The 22,078-nt window shown below is 37.0% G+C and overlaps 1 protein-coding gene and 1 long non-coding RNA gene across 3 annotated transcripts in view; both read right to left on the bottom strand.

Annotated features, from left to right (window-relative positions):
• LOC109083393 (NLR family CARD domain-containing protein 3-like) overlaps positions 1–22,078 on the bottom strand; it is a 67,229-nt gene that overhangs the window by 15,376 nt on the left and 29,775 nt on the right. The window contains 2 exon segments of the mRNA XM_042754613.1: positions 93–153; positions 274–381. Of these exon segments, the coding sequence (XP_042610547.1) occupies positions 93–153; positions 274–381 (169 nt within the window).
• Positions 2,500–6,942, bottom strand: LOC109078298. 2 transcript variants are annotated; one of them, XR_006159491.1, is made up of 5 exons: positions 6,812–6,942; positions 6,645–6,710; positions 6,291–6,359; positions 6,024–6,121; positions 2,500–2,956 (listed from the first exon to the last, which is right to left on the bottom strand). It is a non-coding gene; the product is annotated as an uncharacterized LOC109078298 (long non-coding RNA). The 2 variants fall into 2 exon arrangements; XR_006159492.1 differs by lacking the exon at positions 2,500–2,956 and adding an exon at positions 5,786–5,816.

Here is a 22,078-nt window from a genome sequence, read left to right as displayed (position 1 = left end):
TTTTTAATACTTTTACCCAGAGGGTTATTGTGTTGACACACACACACACACACACACACACAAACATACACACACACATGCACAAAACCAACCTTAAAAATGGAGTCTAAGTTCTTCTTTGCTGTATGTGATTGTGGTCCTTTATGTTTTTGACTGTAGTTAAACAAATATTGAATATTTTTGTAAACGTAGTAATTTATATAATACACATTGGTAAGTTAATGAATATCATAAATATCATATATATTTCTCATACTGTAAACTAAACAACACCTCAGATCAGCAGATGTGTCTCCCGAGCTGAATTGATATGGGGGATCCATTGACGCGTCACTCTTCATGGACACACAGCTGGGTTCAGGAGATTCATTCTGCCACAGACTGAAATATAACAGCAATACAAACTGTTTCTGTAAATCTCACTCTGCTCTGACAGAAACACCTTCACTGTTTCAACCTCCCTTTAATGTTCATCTTTCACTTGAGGACTCTGTTGTGACTTGAGAGTTAAAAGATTAAAGTATTATTTTTCTATGAATAAAAGGAATCTGCCCCATGTGCTCTTTTCATTCATGTTTTATAGAATAACACAGACCAATACACACATATAGATAAAGACACAGAAACATCCAGCAGCAACAGAGACACCTGGTGACAATATCCATAACACACCACACCTACAGTATATATGAGACTCATAATATCTCACCTGGACTCAACAGAAGAGTCTAAAAATGTGAAACATTTCAGGTTTTCTCACCTCTTGACTGTCTTTATCTGTGTGTCATGTTCTTCAGAGAGATTCATTCTGGAGGCCATGGTTTCATCTAAAAGCAGAGATGTTGATCACAGTCAGTTATGAATCAGTTATGAATCATCTCAGTTAATTTTCTCAAATCCACCTCTGTCTCAACAGTCAGTCCACAGCAGTGACCTGCACACATGAAAAACTATTTCATCCTGACATTATTTACACAGAATCAAATTACTCACAAACAGCTAAACACATTCAGACAAGCACTGTGTTAAAATGAAAGTAAAAGTGTAATCTGATGATTTACAGACTCTGTGTTTTATCTGCTAATGTCATTTAAACTGTTTTAATAATATCTGACACTGCTTATTGTTGTACTTCACTTTAAACCAGTCAGGATTGATTTTGTCTATCAAAGATGATTGTTAAATCATGATACTCACTGTGTTTTTCTCTCTTAATGTAGTTTACTTCCTCATACTACAAAACAGACCTGCTGTAATAGTTTCACTTTCATGAGTCACCTGACAAGGAGGAGTTTAAGTGTCCAAAACAAACAATAAAGGGTTTAAAATCTTCTCTTATAATTTAATTTCTAACAGGGTTTCATTTTATACCATTTCTTTAAATCAGTGGTTCTCAAACTTTTTAAACCAAGTACCACTTCAGAAAATATTTGTCTCTCTAAGTTCCACCATAATGACCAACATTAAATTTCAGCAGCGTAGTAGTCCTAACTATTCAGCTACAGCTCTACAGTTCAAAAATGAGCCAGTTTTATTCCTAATAAGAATATTTATTGTTGTCAGCCACTTTAACATTGTAAATACACAGTTTGAACATTAACACTGCGATGTGCTTACATACAGGTGAATGAAAACTTAAAGTTTAAATTAAAATGTGTTATAACAAAAGTTACATAACTGTACTGTACTTAAATGTAAAAAAAAATGTTAGAGGGGCCTGACACTTTGAGAACCACTGCTTTAAACAATCCTAATTCAATTTTAAATTTATTTTCATTAATTCATTTAAATTTTTTTTACTTACTTATAAGGCCATTCACATTTGGCTCCCAAACTCTGGAATAGCCTTCCTGATAATGTTCGGGGTTCAGACACACTCTCTCTGTTTAAATCTAGATTAAAAACACACCTCTTTGGCCAAGCATTCATATAATGCATCTCATAATTTTGGACTGCAGTTATAGCTGATCAAATGTGCATTATTATTCTTTAGCTTGGGTTAAACTAATTAATTTTACTTGGCTGGAACAGCAGCTACACTAATTATGTCTCTATTTGTTTCTCTGTTTAGGATTTACACGAGCTCCAGTCTGGATCCAGAACACCTGAGAAGAGATGATGCCAACCCCTCAGAGGACCTCAGATGATGCTAACCCAGAGACATTTTTTTTTTTTGTTTTTTTTTAATTTTTTGGCGGCCGCCAAAATGATTTTTTTGTCCCGCCAAAGCCTTATTTGATGTGTAATTGTGTTTTGTGAGTGAAGGCTACAGACGGAGTGACGGAGAGAACGAGCACAGCGCCCCTCCCCCGCTCGCGCACTCTCCGTCTTCAGTTCTGTCTTTGCTCTCTCCCTCGCATCAAAATCACCTGATACTAAAGGTCGGAAGACCGAATCCATGTTTCACGTGGTGCATTCGTAGAATATTTTTGCTGAATTACCGCTGGGTGTAAATTGCAGTCAAAAAAAAAGTTGCTTTATCTTCACTTACCTGAGATATTAAAGGCTGCAGTGCCTGTGAATGCGGTTAAAAGAACAGTAGGCTGTGAAATGTCAGTATGCTCTCTCATGCATGGAAGCCTACGTAAAATCTTGGATGCTTCTGCATGGATAGTTTTAATAACATGTGATTTACCAACTCCTGCTCCTCCATTCAAGAAATATAAAAACTGTTGTGGGTTTTCACCTGAGACACATCTTTTGCACCAATCTCGAACTGCATAAAATATGGATGCTTGTGTTTGATTCAAGCTCTGATACATTTTGCGAATCTGTGCATGATTTAGCTGGGCAGCTTCCATGAGTGGCATAGCTGTGTTACTGACAGAGGTAGATGCTGTATATTCAGGAATGTCTTCTTGCTCATTCACTTCATTAGGATCAGTGGGTTCACGTTCCATAATGCTCTCCAATCTGATCAGTTCATTTGCAGGTGCCAGTGTAGTTTCTAATAACCCTGGGATGGACATTTGCGGAAACAGGAAGGCAAAGGGAGAAAGATTAGCATAGCTGCTATTCATATCATTTCAGGCAATGTGCACTTTTTACTATTTCATCAATGGAGTACATTGAGTACTATTTTTAATCTAGTAGGTTTAAACTGAAATAATTTTTCTAGATCCCTTAATAAACATATTATTTGTTGTCTGTTTTTGGGGAACAGACACAGTCTCTATAGAATGGACTAGGGATCGACCGATATGCATTTTTCAGGGCCGATGCCGATACCGATTATTACAGATCAAGGAGACCGATAACCGATATTTTGAACCGATATGTGTCTAGTGTAAAAATGAAAATTAATGTCAAAATTAAGAATAAAAAGGCCTCTGACAAAGACTCTCTTTAAATTATTTTAACACATCTTTAAATCTGAGAACTGTTCATAATAACAACATTAATATTAATAATAACAACAAACATAAAAAGTGCTGGGAGCATCCACCAGCAGCATTCTGTAAACTAAGTAAAACTTGCATCCATCAGCAGCATCCTATAAACAAAGTAAACTTAAAGCAAATTTAAACAGCAACAAATGAACAAATAATGGAAAATAAATGTAATCTCTCTCTATATATATATATATGTGTGTGTGTGTGTGTGTGTGTTATATTTAGCATTTTATTTGCAACCCAGAATTGCATTAAAATCACACACGACCCATATTGTAATAGGGTTTTTTTTTTTTTTTTGATGTGTAAAATGTTTGTTTGACTGTTTATCACGGCGATACAAACTAAGTATACAGGACAGCGTCATCCAGAAACGTGCAATGTTAGATTATTGACAATTTACGTTATTAGCATAGGGTTATTAGCAGGGTGCGATTTGTGAAATAAACAGAGGGGGGATGCTTTTGAAAAATTTTATGAAATGTTTTTAATACAACGGAAATTGTATTTAGTGTGATGTCAGTTTAATAAAAACATTGTAAGCCTACGTTAGGCCTATTAATTTTAATGATTTAATGTCCACGGTTATTCAAACAACAAATTACATCGAGAAAGCGAGCAAAGAACACAACAGAGCTTTTTGAAACTCCGAATCACGTTAAACCATTGCGTCGCAAAATGATTCACTGTTTCGATGCGCTTCAATCTGATCGCGTATCGCGAATCATTTGATTCAGATCTGGACGTCAGAGCGGGTTTGCATGATGTTTTTATCCCCACCGGGGATAAAAGTTATTCAGCAGAGGCAGGGATGCATAGACCAGAAGGGGAGAAATCCCCCCATCCCCCCCGGCAAATCGCACCCTGGTTATTAGTCAAACGAGAGAGCGCGCGCGGCCGCGGAGATAACTAAATCAGGAATAGGGAGCTCGCGTCGCGTCAGGGCGTCAGAGCTCGCGCTTGATGCCCTTTCAGCTCTTCAAAATTGCATAATGGTAATTCTGAATCTGTATGATAAATTATTTTGCAATCATGTTAGAATAAAGCAATATTTCTCCAAATATGCGCAATTTTTTTGACTAAGAGCCCTAACGGAACGGACGCTGTTCAGTGAAGCTATGAACAACACAAAAAAAAAACCGCAGCAGATGTGAGTGAATTCATTCGTGTTGATAATCTATTCACAATATAACGTTAAGTAGGCTGAATGGTGAGAGAAGTAGGTTTTAGTTTCACTATCTCAGCACTGATGTGATGATCCGTTAAAGCATATCACTGCAATGACGGACATTGACCGGGAATTCACAGTATAATAACTGAACGGGGCTTGTCATCATAAATCGATTATATTTAGGTGTTTTGCAACTTCAGTGTAGTGATTTATTGCAACTTCAGGAACGTTTACTGCATTCTTACCTTTGAGAGATAACTTATTGATGTGTGATGATGATCACTGAAGCAGCTCCTGTGCTTTCGGTGTGAGAGCGGAACATTTTCCAGCCACGCCAGCCGTATTGACTGGCCATGCTCGTGACTCCCAACAAATCAGACGGACGATGGGCGGGGCTTAGTCTAGGCCACAGAGCGGTGCGCTCTGACTGAGGTGTCTTGTTCAGTGCCAGATCGCGCATTTCAAAATAAAATGGTTTTATCGGCAAATCGGTTTTGAAAATGGCCGATGCCGATAACAATAAAAATGCTTAATATCGGCGCCGATAATCGGCCACGCCGATAATCGGTCGACCCCTAGAATGGACTGCATATGCCAGAGTAACATTTAATACATTTTAATAAAATTTAACTGGGAGGAACATCATAACTGTAATTTACACAACCATTCAAGAGTTTGGGGTCTGTAAGATATTTTATGCCTTTTATAAAAAATCTATTATGCTCACCACGGCTCCATTTATTGAATCAAATTACAGTAAAATAGTAACACTGTGACTATTACAATTCAAAACAACTCTTTTCTATGTGAATATTATGTTAAAATGTCATTTATCCTTTGATCAAAGCTGAATTTTCAGCATCATTACTCCAGTCTTCAGTGTCACATCTTCAGAAATCATTCTAATATGATGATTTACTGCTCAAGAAACATTTCTGATTATGATCAATGTTAAAATACAGACGTGCTGAATTATTATTTTTTGGATTCGTTGTTACATAGACTCCAAACATTTGAATGTTAGTGTTACATGCATCAAATTGTTCAAAATCATCTGTTTCAAATAAATGCAGGTCTTTTGAACTTTGTATTCATCTGTGAATCCTAAAAAATAAAATGCATCACTGTTTCCACAAAAAAATGAAGCAGCACAACTGTTTCAACGCTGATAATAAGTTTCTTGAGCAGCAAATCAGCATTTCTGAGGGATCCATGTGACACTGAAGACTGGAGGAATGATGCTGAAAATACAGCTGCACATCACAGGAATAAATAAGTTTATAATGTATTCACATAGAAAACAGCTGTTTTAAATTGTAATAATATTTCACAATATTACTCTTTTTACATATTTTAATCAAATAATTACTACAGAGGTGAGCAGAAGATAATTATTACAAATTGTATCAACTTCAAGCTTTTGAACACTAGTGTACTGTATATTTGAGGGTTTGACTTACTGTACTAGTCTTGTGGTCAATAGCATCTTGGAGATGTTGTCTTACAGTAGGTTCACTCCGACTCTGCTGGATGCAGCAGTCCATCAGCACTGAAGAATCTAGGAACAAAACAAGCAATTTGACACAGAGCCAACAATATTTAGTCTGCAGTTCCAGGTTTATTAGATGGAAACAAGCTAGAGCAGGTGAAATGCAAAAAATAAATAAATAAAATAACAGATTCATTGTGATAAATGTTGTGAAAAAATGCATATTAGGTTACTTAACCTTTTCAGCGCTTCCTACATCTCTGTCAGCAGCTCCCTTCAGAAATATTGAAATCTTGGACACTCCCTTCTGTTGTAGAAGGATTATTTTGTCACGCTTGAAATCGCAGAACAGTTTTATGTTTACCATAAAAGATCAAAACAACTTTAGTTTTCAGCCAATTTTCGCGCTCCTTGATAACGTGACGTCATCGATAAACAGTAAAGTGTAAATGTTAAGGTTAAATAAATTAAGCAATTTCCAATCATCCATTGAAAGATTACCAACAAAAGAGTCAAAAGCTATCATCTACAGATAAAGATTTGATTAAAACCCCAAACTTTCATAAATAAGAGCACAATAGCGTTATCATACCTGACGATACGTCGTCTGAAAACGGTAGAAATGCTAACGGACTTTTTCGAAGACATTAAACCATTCCTATAAAGTAAATAAACAACAGAAGCGAGTCAAATACAAGTAAGAGAAGTGTCAACAACAGTTATGAGTAATATTTGTGTGATTTTATGGACTAAACACACCTGAAAACAGTGAAATCAGCGAGAAACGGGGTGTTTCCTCGTGACATTTGCAGTGTTGCGCTCCGTTTCCATGGCAACTCCATCCGGTCCGCGCGCACGCCCATGAAAGCATGTCACGAATTAAAAGTCACACGCTTACGTTACATAAATAAACATATGAATAAACATATGCCCCATATTTTTTCTGTAAGAGGCCATTTGTAAATTTAATGTGTCTGGCTTTCGGTGTCATTCCAGCTATATTAGCTGTACAAACAGCTTGTTTTGCTGTTTACTGTTGCAAACTTGTTTATCTTACCATGTTATTTTTAATGTATTGTCTTAATTATAAACGTACTGGTTTGTAGTGCAAACAGTTTTACCGTTTACTGCACTTTGTTCTTCTTGTTATTTCCCTATAACAGAGGTGTCAAGTAACGAAGTACAAATACTTCGTTACCTTACTTAAGTAGAAATTTTGGGTATCTATACTTTACTTGAGTAATTATTTTTCAGCCGACTTTTTACTTCTACTCCTTACATTTTCACGCAATTATCTGTACTTTCTACTCCTTACATTTTCACGCAATTATCTGTACTTTCTACTCCTTACATTTTAAAAATAGGTTCGTTACTGCTATTTCATTTCGGCTTGTCATCATTAAAAAAAAAAAAAAAAAAAAGGAAAACTATCCAGATAAATCGATCGCGCCATCCGGATGGAGTGAATTTGATTGTGGTTGGATGAGAAGTATGAACATATACCATTCCGAGACCCTATTGGTTTGTACGCGATCCATCGCACCTGCACATGACACAAATCACATCACACTCCTGCAAGGCGATCGCCTCAGAATCAGTCCCCTTGAATTTCATATGAAAAAGGCGGCAGACCGGTCTACTCTCCGTCTTTCAGCGCGCTCTTCAATCCACAGACCGCGAGCGGAGCAGCGCGAGCGCATTTAAACAGAAACAGAGGACACAAGGTGTGTGTTTATCGATAGATTGTTAGAATATCTGTATCGGTGCAGTTCTTTGTCATAAATACAGTTTACAAAAGGTCACGAGGGAGCAGTCGGTTTCTGTAAAGTTTTCGCTCGTCACCGCTCATCACACCACAGCTGTTTCCTCCAGAGACAATCTAGCCCTTAACACATATGAACGAACGCATACTTCAATTGTACTTATTTAAATATACTGAATTAAATCATACGTACTTTATACATACACTACTGTGCAAAAGTCTATTTTCACACAAAAGAATGGTGTTCGGACAGTTATTTATATATTTTGCTGTAGTGTGTCAGTAGAAAATATCAGTTTACATTTCCAAACATTCATTTTGCCGTTGTCAGACTGCTTGTACATTCAAAATCGCACTAGATTATTATTAAAATTAATGGCAAACTGATATTTCGTTCTGACACACTACAGCAAAAGATATAAATTACTGTCTTAAAACCCTTTTTGGTGTGAAAATGCTAATATGCCTAAGACTTTTGCACAGTACTGTACTTTACAAACGACATTGTTGCTACTTTATAAAGAATGACCATACAGTCATTCACAGAACTGCTTAAAGACAGTGACAGACAGCACTCGTTTTAACTAAATATCAGAGTGATTGACAGAGATACAGTAGAAACATTATGTGTGCTTTTGTATTAAATAATGACCCAGATTGTGAAATACATTTATTAGCCTTAGAGTAAGGGAAGCACAACTTGGAAAATGAGAGCATCCAATAAGAGTGTGAAAGCTGTGGATTTATTTTAAATATTTGTAATGTTCTTTAATGTTATGCATAGTTTTTTTGTGGCTCTTTTTTTTTTTTAAGTATCGGTTCAGGCACCGTTTAGGCACCGGTACCGTTTAAAAAGTATCAGAATGGCACCGGACCCTACTTAAAAGTTATTATTTCTCAACTACTGGCTCATTTACCAAATGGGTGCTTTCTCTTCTCCCTCCGCAAATTATGCTACTGTAGGTAGTTCGGTAGCGAGACGTTTGAATAAATTAGCATTTGCGATTGACAACGTGATTGACAATGTTGTGATAAGTAGGCTATACCAACTTTGTAACTCGTTACCCCCCCAACACTGGACATAGCAGACGTATGTAGCGAATACAGGAAGGTATCAATCAAGAAGGTATCAGGATTATGAGTTAATTTTCATTTTTATTTTTGATTAATCACTTAGATTAATCATTCATTTTGACAGCACTAATGTTTATTGTAAATAGAGAACCATACAAGGGTAATTGTTACTAAGCCTGCCCTGGGTACACCAATTTTCTTGTCTATTGCCCTCGCAGATTCCTGCAGCTATGTTTGGATGTACATTTACAGTCCATTAAAGGTTATTGATGACATGCCTCTGAAGTTTGACTTTTTGCACCATTACAATACTTATAGGCAACTAGTCATCATATCTCTAGTTCTTTAATGTATTTGCATTGTACTAAAGTGCGTTCATTTTCAATGGGCATGTATGCGGCTGAAACAGGTAGCCTAGTGCATCCCAAATTTTTCAACATGAACATTTTAATATAACATTATAGTCATTATGGCCTATGGCCTTTAGAATAATGTTTTTTGAGGAGGTGGGGTAGTGCACAATAGGCCCCTGTGGCGTGGCCTAAGCTTTTGTTCTTAATGGCATTTTTTTTCCTTACATTACTTTTACTTTTATACTTTAAGTAGTTTTGAAACCAGTACTTTTACACTTTTACTTGAGTAAAAAGCTTGAGTTGATACTTCAACTTCTACAAAAGTCTTTTTAAACCCTAGTATCTATACTTCTACTTGAGTAATGAATGTGAATACTTTTGACACCAGTGCCCTATAACCATGACCATAAGTCTCACACATTCACATACAATTGCTTGGTGGATAGAATTAGATCACTACATAAACAATTCAAAATGTCATTCAATTATGATATTGCTAATTTAAAATTAATTTTGTAGTTCTATAGCCCAGTGCAAAATGCCAGGCCTGCACTTAATAGTGGGACAAAGTGGCACTTTTATAGTTTAAGATTTTGTATTGTTGCTTTTACGCACACTCATATATGTATGTATGTGTGTGTGTGTGTGTGTGTGTGTGTGTGTATATATATATATATATATATATATATATATATATGTGTGTGTGTGTGTGTGTGTGTGTGTGTAAGGTGCATCTTGAAGAAATGTGAATATCATGAAAAAAGTTCATTTTTTTGTAACTTTTTTTATTAAAAAGTGAAATTTTCATATATTCTATAGATTCATAATTTTTTTTTTTTTTGATGATTAGAGCTTAATTTAATGAATGTAATTATTGCATTTAAGGACACTGAAAATTATCAAAAAAGTATAAAAAAAAGGAGTTAAACAAATATTATTTAATTATTTAAAATGATTTTTAAAGAAACTTTGTCCTGTGGTGTGACAGTACAGGTGTCACAATGGAGGACTTTTTTTTTTTTTTATCACACCAAAGGACGTTTCAGCCTTTTCTGTCAATTAATGACCTTGCTATTCCAAGCTAACCTGTCATTAGTGGTGAGCAAGACACATTTGCAAAATTTTCTATGATTATGTAGCTTAACATGCACTTTTTAATTAAAAAAAAATGATAATTTAGGGGTGTCATATTAATGCACAACAAAGCATAAAACATTTGTAGTGGTTCCAAAAAAGTTCAAAGGACATGGTGTCACACCAGAGGACATGGTACAAAAATGTAAAAAAAAATCGAATAACATTGCAGCTTCATAACAGGTCCATGTAGGACAAATAAATGTGTGTATGTATATATATTACGTGTCCTGAAATATTATGGGCGTCCAGTACTCAAAATAGTTTTAGAACCACTGACTGGTAAAGTAAGGTGATCTGCCAGGACGTGTCTTCAGAAAATGGCACATCTGGTCACCTGGTATAGGCCATATCTGGCCCACATACAACAAGCCAGAACTCAACCTGAAACCGGTTTGTCACACATGGGCCGGATCTGGCCCACACGCAACAAGCCAGAACTCAACCTAAAACCGGTTTGTCACACATGGGCCGGATCTGGCCCACACGCAACAAGCCAGAACTCAACCTAAAACCGGTTTGTCACACATGGGCCGGATCTGGCCCACATACAACATGCCATAACTGACACTAAAACCGGCTTGATGTGTGTGGGCCAAATCTGCCCCAAATGACCTCCGCCACTGCCAGAGCTCAGCCATATGTGCCATATTTGGCCCAGATAAGGCCCGGAAGTGTATGCTATCAGGGCTGGATTGCGGGAATGTACGTGCTGTGAGCTTCTGCGCAGTGACGTTCTTTTTCAACCGTCGCTCCTACAGCCCTGTCAGATAATGCGCTCTCTGCCTCAGGTGAGTGAAAATAATTAAAATACATCTATAATAGAACATATTTTTCCCATCTTGCTTAAGAATGTTTTGTGTTAGTTGTCCAAGAAGTTTTTTTTTTTTTTTTACTTTTATTATTTTGTCTCCATGTTTCGTACCCCAAATACACGGGTGGCCTGTTAACTAAATGTCGGAGAGGCCTGAAAGTTTGCGCATTTGGCGCGTTTTTTGTAAAGCTGTGTTGGCAGAATGGTCAATAATAAATATTAAGCGAAAGACTTAAATATGTATTGCACTTTGAACATGAACCCATTAACGTTACCGTCCTTTTACAATTACTATGGAATGTTTCTTTTTCAACAACGTGAACGTAACGTAATCGACCTTGTGCTCCATTTAGTGCTACCTGACTAACTTAGTCACTGACTATTTAAAATGTACATTTTTACTGTTATACACTGTTATTGGTTTTCTCAATGTGCGGTATATATACAGATATTTTTCCCCTCTTTTATTTAGATGATGGATGTCGAGGAACAAATTACAGTTAATCGAACAATTTTATACCGAGTGCTGGCAACTGTCTTCACAGACGGAAAGGAAACATGGAGAAAACTATTCACAGTTGGAAGTGTCAGAGAACTGATAGCCTCAGCTAAAACTGAGCTATCTCAACGAGTATCTCTTGATCGAATACTGAGATTTGACACAGATTTTCAAGAATTCATCGACACTGATGTGAATGCAGGAGTGCGGGAGCTTGACAAGTTTCAAATATATTATATTGCAAGCAACAACCAGGACTCATTAGAAGGAAGTGTTCAACCATTACAGGTAAACCAATGATGTACAGTTTGAAACGTCATCATTGCACACAGCAACCTTCTTTGTCAAGTCCAGATGAAACTGTGCCAAGTGAGTGGTTGACCCTGATAAAGAGTATGTGACCGTCACCAGAGAATTCATCATCAATAAAGACTGCAGTTGACCAAACCTTCAGTTACCGAAGGAGATGGATAACGACAAAATCCCCAACTGTTGCTGAAATCTTCAAGGAATATCCCAGATTTCTTGACATGCCAGCCTTGGTAATAGACACGCTCAACTAAGAGAGAACTTTACACATACTTGTATTTCATAATTGTAATATAAATATTGCTTTGTTTCTGTTTTTTATTTTTTTTTTGCATTGAAGATGGACATCAAATTTTCCAAGCTCACAGACGGAAAAGAAGACTTGTTCATCCGGAAATGGGAAGGGACCATAATTCCAAAGCTCAAGGAAATAGCATCCTTGGAGAAGAAAAATGAGATCAGACACTTGCTGGAGAAAGCTGACAATCAGCATGATGGTATGATTTTCTGCCTCACTGTCTGTTTCATGTGCACACATTTCTAAACGTAGTTTAAATGAGAAAAATAAATGTGAATTTTAACATTCAATTCGTGATAAAGTAATCATTTCAAATAAATTTTGTTTTAAATTCTTCTTTTGCATGTGACCTGCATCTTCACTTCATCAAGATGAGCTGTGTTACACTATGTTGAAGATCCTCTGTAGACAGACTTTTCAGATTCTTCTGGCTGTGCAATCTTCAGTATCCATGCCAACTGTCCTCTGTTTTTTTCATGTTTTGAGTATATATATGACCTACCTTTGTCCCAGTCCTCTTGCAAATGATCAAAGGTCATGGAATTGATTGCAAAATTGCAGTCTCGTCCCTAATTGAAATAAGCCATGTATACCTGTCAAAAGTGTCTTCAAAATGTTTTTGTTAATTTGGCATTTAAGGGAAGTACATGCACTCTCTGATAGTCACAACCTAACTTTAATCTGTAGTCAAAATGATTGCCCCAGAACATATCATAATTTCAATTCATTTTTAAAACATCTTAGCAGAGATCATTGTAACATGAATTCATGCCCTTCAGTAGAGTCAGGACGCACTGAAAACATAGATATAGTCAATCAAATTGATGAAAGTAGAATAAGTAATTTTGGAGATAATGTCCAAATGTCTGAAACAGAACAAGTTCCTCAGAGCAGTTTAAGCCTAACAGACTGTGCTGCTGCTTTTGCTGCCCGCATGTATGCCTCTGCTAATGTTACTTACACTGATGTTCAAAAAAGTATAACCTGCACAAAAGAAGTCATTGATCGTGCCTTAGGTCACTTGCAAGAAAAGACTAATACTTTACTAAAGAACTTGGCAGTTCCGGTAGATAGTACTGAAGTTCAAAGACTTCTGAAAGATTTTGAGAGTACTAGAAACATGTTTAGTGACATAGATACACCATTTAAACTAACTAAGTACTTTTCTGACTATTTTTCCTTTGAGAAGCCAGCAGAAGTGTTTCTTGGTCACAGATTAGATAGTGTTAGAAAGAATATGAAAAAAAGCCAGGTGTTAGTGCCTGTCACATGTCAGTACATCTCAATAATTAACACAATTAAATTTCTATTTAGCTGTGACAAAATGCAAAATATGTATATGCAGTCTTGTGGTGGACAGGGAAAAATGCATGATTATTGTGATGGTGCTCATTATTCTAAACATCCTCTTTACCGAAACCATTCCAATGCATTACAAATTCAGTTATACTTCGATGATTTTGAAACAACAAATCCTCTTGGATCTAAAACAAAGATTCATAAAATGGGGGCCGTTTACTTTGCGTTACGAAATGTGCCTTCAGAGAACAATTCTGTAATTTCCAATATTCATTTATGTCTTTTATTTAATTCTGTTGATAAAGACATTTATGGTTTTGAAAGAATTCTGGAACCGCTTTTAACAGACTTTTAAGAAGAAATTGAGCAGAATGGTGTAGAGGTCAAAATACTTGACAAATATCAATTACTTTATGAAACGCTTTGTTTGTTGACAGCAGACAATCTTGCCTGTCACTCTTTCTGTGGCTATGTGGAAAGTTTCTCTGCAAACAGATTTTGTCAATTTTGTTTAATTGACAAATCAAGTTCTCAGTATATTTTTGATGAAAATAACACTGAGAGACATACAAGGGAAAACTATGCACACCATGTACAACTCAATGAAAATTTGATTTGTCTATTGTTCAGTGTGAGATTGTAATGTCTATATATTGTAAGAATACAATTTTTCTTTCTACTTCATTATTTTTTATCGATATTTACCAATCTTAAAAAGTGCTTAAAGCATTTAATAAAAATACAACTGAAAATTATAAATCGCTTCATGAATGCTGTGTTCTACATCATAGGAGTAATATTTTACAGTTTCTGTGGTTTTGGAAACACTTAATAGATCATTTATCTTAAGTGTGACAAATTATTCCATAACTCAATCAATTTTCATTCAGTTCTTGATTATTACTCAGTTTGAGTTCAATTTAAATGATTCTTCTTTACATTACGAAAACTGTTTAATAGAAACCATTCATGTTTAATATAACCATTATTATATAAGTATTAATGTTTTCATATAACCATTTAATGTTTACTACTATTATTTTACTGTATTTATTTTTATACTAATCATTTATTCATAATACTTTGTTTTCCAAAAATGCAAGACACTAAAGACTTTGCAGCTGTAATGTATTGTTTATAGTGGTGGGCATAGATTCATTTTTTAAATCTAGATTAATCTCACTGTAATTTTGGAATTAATCTAGATTAATCTAGATTAAAATGGCCCATTTGAATTATTCCGAAGGCATTCAAATTATGTTCAATAAGATGTACTTGTTAGTACTATTAGAGCTGTCCTGCACTCAAACATAGCAGTTTGAGGACGATTCTTCCCCTGCGCTACATTGCTTGGCCCGGCATCTTCCGCATTAGCTAAGGGATGCTTTGCGTTTAGGTGGTACTTGAGACTGGAAGAACTCCTACAGTAAACTAATTCCGCATTGCACAAGTTGCAAACAACCTTACGCCTGTTTCACACATACTTCGTCTGCAGTGCGTATGCGTTGCATTTTATTTTATTTTTTTTACGCACCCATGTTAACGGATTCCAGCGTTCACGCGGTTGTGGTCTGTCCGTGCGTTCCAGGAGCGGTGCGTCTGCAGCAGTGCAGCGATCGTTTACGTACCGAGTCTATTTTTGCTGTGCTGCATGCGCTGAATTAAAATGACAGCGCATTTTTCGCGGTAGAAAATTAACATGGATTGACACGGAAATGCAGTAATTTCACAATAAATGTATTCTAATTAAAGCCTACTGTGTTTCACACGCAACACATGGGTTTTTGGCTAGGTTTAAAACAAGAAAAAGAGCACCTTTAGATAAACAAGGCAACATGACATAGGCCTATGCACTTTTATGGAAGCAGAAAAACAAAGTTCATTAACAACCGTGCGATTGCTTGTAATAAAGATTTAAATGCAAATGGCAGGAGGGTCAAATGCATGAATAATGTTGTTTATAATTATTACGTTTAAACTAATGTCTATGATTATGAAAGATTGTTACTGTTCTGTGATAAGAGTCATATTATTTATTTATTTATTTATTTATTTTTTTAAATTGTTTTTAAATATAGAATAATGAACAAATGTTGTGTTTGTGGACTAAACAGCCGCGGATTAGTAGCGGACTGCAAACGCGTCCTGTGTGAAAGCACAATGAGTCCGTGCTGCTTCTGCACCACACACACACGGACTGCATACGCACTGCAGACGGAGTATGTGTGAAACAGGCGTGAGTCTTGTCGAGGTTTTTTTGGGAAGCTTGGTAATTTCACAGTAGGCATACACACAGGTTCGAAGACTTGTTCTCGCCCGCTACAGTGCAATTCGTCTAGGTATACATCCACGCTAAACTATCACGGTGAAAGTCATCATAGCTTGTGTAGTATAGACCCAGCTCCCAACCCAACTTTGAGAATAGATTAACGGCGATATTTTTTTTATCGCCCGATAAGAGTCTCACGTTAACGCAGCATGTTAACATCGATAACGGCCCACCACTAATTGTTTAATTTGAGAATTTAGTTTGATGAAAGCACAAAGCTGTGTGAAATAATGGTTTAGATCTGCGTGAGTGGGACTCGAACCCCGGTGCAAATAAATGCATGAAAAACTCTGATTGGTTGTTACATCATTTCCGCTCTTTGTCCAGCTGTTGAAATGCTTCAGTTTCATTGGCTGTCAGTGAATTACAACTATCCGCGGCTGGCCAACAATGTGAGGTCTTGAAATGTTGTAATAACAAAACTAATCTGAATATCGGTCAATGTGATGTAAATCATGTGGTCTGAGAAAACACGTGCTGACTGTGTCCTCTAGACAAGTTTCAGACCGTTCTAATCTCCATCAGACAACATCTAAACACTCGAGCTTTTAAGACAAATACAAGCTGAAAATAATCATTTACTGGCATCTATTCTCTCCTCCATCTCTGATGAAATCGCTCAGGCTTTCTCTGCTTTTGAGTTGTTTTGAACTGTTTGAATGCTTTCGCTCCCTTAAACTTTCCACGGTTTAAAATGATGTGATCACAAAAACCTACTTGTCTCACTTTTATGGTATTGTTTTCATTGAAATGTACTGATTCAAATTAGTAATCAATAATTGATTATTATTTTACTACTCTGACCTCCTCGTGCCCCAAACATTGAACCCCCTGCAGACAGACTCAGAAAACCCCTGACCACGCCCCCTAGTGACGCGCAGCAGACGTAGCGCAGTTAGGAGCGGACATTTCATCTGGACAGCAGCAGGGTACAAATCTGAACTGTTTATTCTACTTTGTGTATGTTTTACCAGTGTGTAAATGACCACGGGTGAGTTTCCATATATGTTTTGTATTTGTAATCTATATTATTGTTCTGAATGTCGATAATTGCCCGTAGATTGAACACATTTTTAAACTGCGTCACAAACGAAAGTGAAACTGAAAGTGAAACCAAACGCTTTTATCGGATTTGAGCTTGATAATAAGTGTATTTCTATTCAAATACAAATGATTATGTTCACTTCTTAGTTACATATCACCCGGTTTGTTCAATATTGTTTGAAATGTCACATTTGATGACTGCTTGTAAACACACACCACCATCTTGGCTGCACTACACCTGAACCCTGAGCGTCCCATACACTCGTATAAACACCATCTAGTGCTCTGATATTTTACTACAACCACCCCTACAACTGATAACAGAGCGCTGACTGAACTGATTGAACAGCAGTTATACAAACACTTACAGTAGCCTAAACACGCACACACACACGCACACGCACAACCTACAATTGAGCTGATTCAAGTAAAAAACAGAGAAAGAAACATGCATTCCCTTTAAGAGTTCATGTTGAAGCGAGTAGTGTACATATATTTATAGCACAGCTGTTTGTGTTCATCCATAAAAATGAGTTCATATCATTTCTTGAAAAAAAAAAAATTATAATTTTATTCTTTTGTTGTAGTATAATAGTATAATTCACTATAGTTGTCTGCCCGGTGACCTCATGAACCTGATTCATAACACAACCCCGCTGATAATTCAGTAACTGTAGTTATCTAGAAATAAGAAACGTTTGTAGAAAAGATTAACATCACCCATGACTGACGTATGGATCAGGAGTGTGTTTCTCATTCAACAATGTAAGTCTCTGCTTAGATTCATCAAAACAGATTTATCATTGGAGAAATTAACTGGTTAATCCTGACTGTTTCTGGAAACCTCATGAACTTTGTGACACAAACATCAAACCACATTTGTTTAACAATAAAGAACTGACGTTCATGACATCACACATCGAGCTGGAAATGTGTCCTGCTGTGTTCAGTGATGAATGTGACAGAGACGACTCTCTGCTGGTACAAAGAAAGAGTTTAATCTCATCCGTCAGTGTCTCTGATCTCAACAACAGCTTCTCTCGTCCTCTGGAGGTAAATTATCAGGATATCAACATCTACAGCTGTGTGCTGAACAATTCAATCAGCAACCAGACCAAACACCTCAACATCTCTGAACTCTGTCAACCGTGTCCAGGTATGCAGCGACCACAGCAGCAATAATTACCTGATTAAAATATGGGTCAGAGAAACATATAAAACTGTAAGACTAGTTCTGAAATATCTCAAATGTGATTGTTGTTAGACACAGCTGTCTGTAATTCTATGTACTGATAGGACTAACACAATTCTTTTCAAAGCAGTATGATTTGGTATCTCACTGTAAGGATTAAAGAACCTGAGATACTTTGATCTCCGGAGAAACAGACAATACAAACATACTCGGGCATCTTCGAGACACCCCTCAGAGTGGAGGTGCAGGAGACCTCCTTCCCTTCTGGCCATTTGTTTCATTTTAAACCCCTTCACCCATGCTTCCTTCTACTCAATCTGCTCAAAATGATTACATGAAAATTAACAGTCATGTTTGGTATCATTTGAAATGTCTCAGTGCAACTGGTACAATGGTCTCAATCTTACAAAAGTAGATTTAAAGATAGTACAGATCCTAAGAGTTAAGAGATATTTTGCCTACTGTAATGGGAGTGCCCCTTCCCAGGGTCCTCCATGTAAATTACCTCCTGTTCCCATTGAGTTGTAAAACCACCCAGTTAATGCAAATTCCAATTGTTAGTTACTGTCTCCATCTCGGGGGATGTTTGTCTTGGTCTGAGGTATTTAAACGATTGCAGCAAAAGGATCAGGGCCTTCTGTAGCCAGAATGAGCCCTTAGCATGAAGTGTGTCCACACACTTCATACTTATGTATTTTTCTAAAAGTCAGGTATGCATCTTTTACTCTTAGATTCACCTTTGAGAATTTGATGTGTTCTGTATTGATTTGATATCTCTGAATTGGCTATGTAATTAGCATAATACATATCTGACTGATAATAAATTGTTACATTTGATTTACTCTGAGTTACTCTGAAATTGTTTCCTCAAGTAGATTAAGTGAAGGCTATGTTTCCGCAAATCTGCGTCCAGGGTTAAGTGCATACTAAAACTCAGGCTAGATGGAGCATGGGGCACATCAGGTGAGGTTTTAGATTTCTGACTAACCGCTTGACTTTAGTTAAATTGTACTCAGTTGCAGTAACTATGGGGGGCTAGTCAGAGTACTGGTCATAACCGCTGGTTATTGTCTCAGCTTTAATTAAGTTGTACGTAGTTATATAACTGTCGGGGGGCTAGACAGGTAGTGCTAGCATAACCGCTGATTATTGTTTAAGCTTTATTTAAGTTGTACGTAGTTAGGCCCCGTCCACACGGAGACGCGTTTCTGTGAATACGCACAAATTTTTTATCGGATAGACGTTTCGTCCACATGGATCTGGCGTTTTCGTAAGGTGAAACCGCTATTTTTTGAAACCGGGTCCCAGAGTGGATAAATCTGAAAACGCCGTCTTTGCGTTTTCGTCTGGACGGCTAATCCGTATATTTTCTGAAACGATGAGGTCATCAGCCCACTTCTCCCCCCTAGTCAGACACCTCTACGTCACGTAACAGCAACAAAAACATGAACACACACTGAATGATTGTCTTTTTATTAACTAACATTAACACAGATTAATAAATGTATTGTTCCATGTTTGTTTGTGTGCCAAGCGCAAGGTTTATGCGCATAGTTCATGTCTTCTTCTCCATTTTTAGTGTATCTCTGTGGCAGAATTACAGCGCCACATACTGGTCTGGCATGTATACTACATCGTTTTATGGTTTCGTGTGGACGCGGATATTTCTTGAGATGAGAAAAAAAAAAGGATCGGATTGGGATAAGCTCCGGCTTTGTGTGGACGTAGCCTTAATCTTAACTATCAGGGCTAGACAAAGAGTACTAGCATAACCGCTGATTATTGTCTCAGCTTTAATTAAGTTGTACGTAGTTATATGACTGTCGGGGGGGCTAGACAGATAGTGCTAGGATAACCGCTGATGATTGTGGTGAGTTTTTACTAAGTTATACATGGGTAACTGAGGGGGACTAAACGAAAATACTATTTCAAATATGGTAAGTATGGGTAACCTATTAAATAGTATTAGTCATAACCTCTGACTACTGTTTAGACTGGCGAGTTTGTGATCGTGGGGCACACGTAGAAGAACGGCCGTTGTTGGGCCACCCTGAGCGACATAGATTCCTAATGAACGAGTAAATATAAAGTAAAGAGTTAACTAGAATAATCCAATGTCAGAATAATCATAATAATTATTAGAGACAGACAATCAACCAATTTGCCTTTCAACCTAAATTCGAGGTCATACTAAAATGGAGTCAGATGAAATATTAAAATGGAGTCAGATTAGAATTGGATTTAAATTGAATAACTTTGCACGCTGAAAAGACCAAACACGCAAGAAACCTTCAGCCAGCACCGGATACCTTCCTTGGACTGAGTGCCTGGACCTTACACTCACCAATGATTTATTTTTGTTTGTTACAGTAATTAATCTTTATAAATCAGGGGCTCTAACTATAATGTCTCTGGTTGCTCAATATTACCTTGGTTCCCTGAGATGAGGGAACGAGACATTGTATCAGTAACTGATGATATGAGAAAGATTTTTCTTAGAGCTTAGAGAACACTGAGCTCTTATTGAATCATAGCAGTTTAAGTACACTGTCTGAATGACAAGACTATTGCATCCACAATCCAGTGGGACAGTCTCTGTATAGAGACACCAAAACAAACAAAGAGCTGTTTAGAAAACCTGAGCAACTGACACGAACGTGGTTTCCTCACATTACAATCCAGACATCCCTTCTCAACCAGCAATAAAATCATTATTATACAATCTTGTTAAGTGACTGTTAATAACTATTGATAATAACTATTCAAATTTTAAGGACCCCCCACTGACCCAACCATGGACTCCAACAGCGTGTCTGAAGGTACAGTGTGTGTGGGTCTGTTACTTGTGCTTCCACAAGCTTCACTTCATTTATTAGGATTGAGCTTCAGTTTGGTTACACAGTAGCTCTTTGTTTTCAAGTGATGGACATTGTCCATAAAGGACAGCAGTTTTTATAAGAGTCCTTCTCTCTGACACTAATGTGTGACGGGGTCCAGTTCTTCTGCCAACCACAGAACCAGTCTTCCTCACCAGCTGTGTGATTAGGGCTGGGTACCGAGTTCGATACTTTTTAGGTACCGACCGAATTGCCTCGATACTATCGAGTATCGAAAAATGACGTTGTTCGGTTCCAGATTTCGATACCTAAGGAGTTAACTCGTCAACGTCAATGATCAAACAAGTACATATGTAATGCACAACAACACACATAAAGTCACATAAAGTCACTCACACACACACAAACTCTACACACACGAGACGCGCGGAACTCTCCACGCACATACCATAGACTGTATAAAAACAGGCACATACTCATATGAGGCGCGCACGCACAAACTCTCCACGCACATACTTATATGAGACGCGAGAACACACACATAATACCTTAAAGATGTGGAAAAGTTGATCAAAAGTGTGGGTACATTTCTCCAGGCTCGATGCCAACAGCGCGCGATGCAGTATTTGCGGTAAAATAATTGCTGCAAATACCGGTACCATGATGAAGACCTTTACAGTGCACGGAGTAAACATAAGAGCAGAAAGTTGCCCGTCTTCGACTGGTAAATGAAGAGATACCTTGTTGATCACTCTGACAGTGTTTATATTGCAATAAATAATAACTACGGAATGTACACTGCCGTTCAAAAATGTGTTTGTTAGTCAGAATTATTTTCAGTAAGGATGCATTAAAGTTATCAAAGGTGACATTAAAACGTGTTACGTTACAAAATATTTCATTTTTAAATAAATGCTGTTCTTTTTCATGTTTTATTCATCAAAGAATCATGAAAAAAACTGTATCATAGTTTCCAAAATATTAAGCAGCGAAGTGTTTTCATATTTCTGAAGGGTCATGCGACACTGAAGTAATGATTTTGACAATTCAGCTTTGACATCACAGGAATAAATTACATTTTG

Source organism: Cyprinus carpio, unplaced genomic scaffold (genome assembly GCF_018340385.1).
Source record: "Cyprinus carpio isolate SPL01 unplaced genomic scaffold, ASM1834038v1 S000006557, whole genome shotgun sequence".
Taxonomy (NCBI): domain Eukaryota; kingdom Metazoa; phylum Chordata; class Actinopteri; order Cypriniformes; family Cyprinidae; genus Cyprinus; species Cyprinus carpio.
This window is presented reverse-complemented; position numbering and strand designations above follow the sequence as displayed.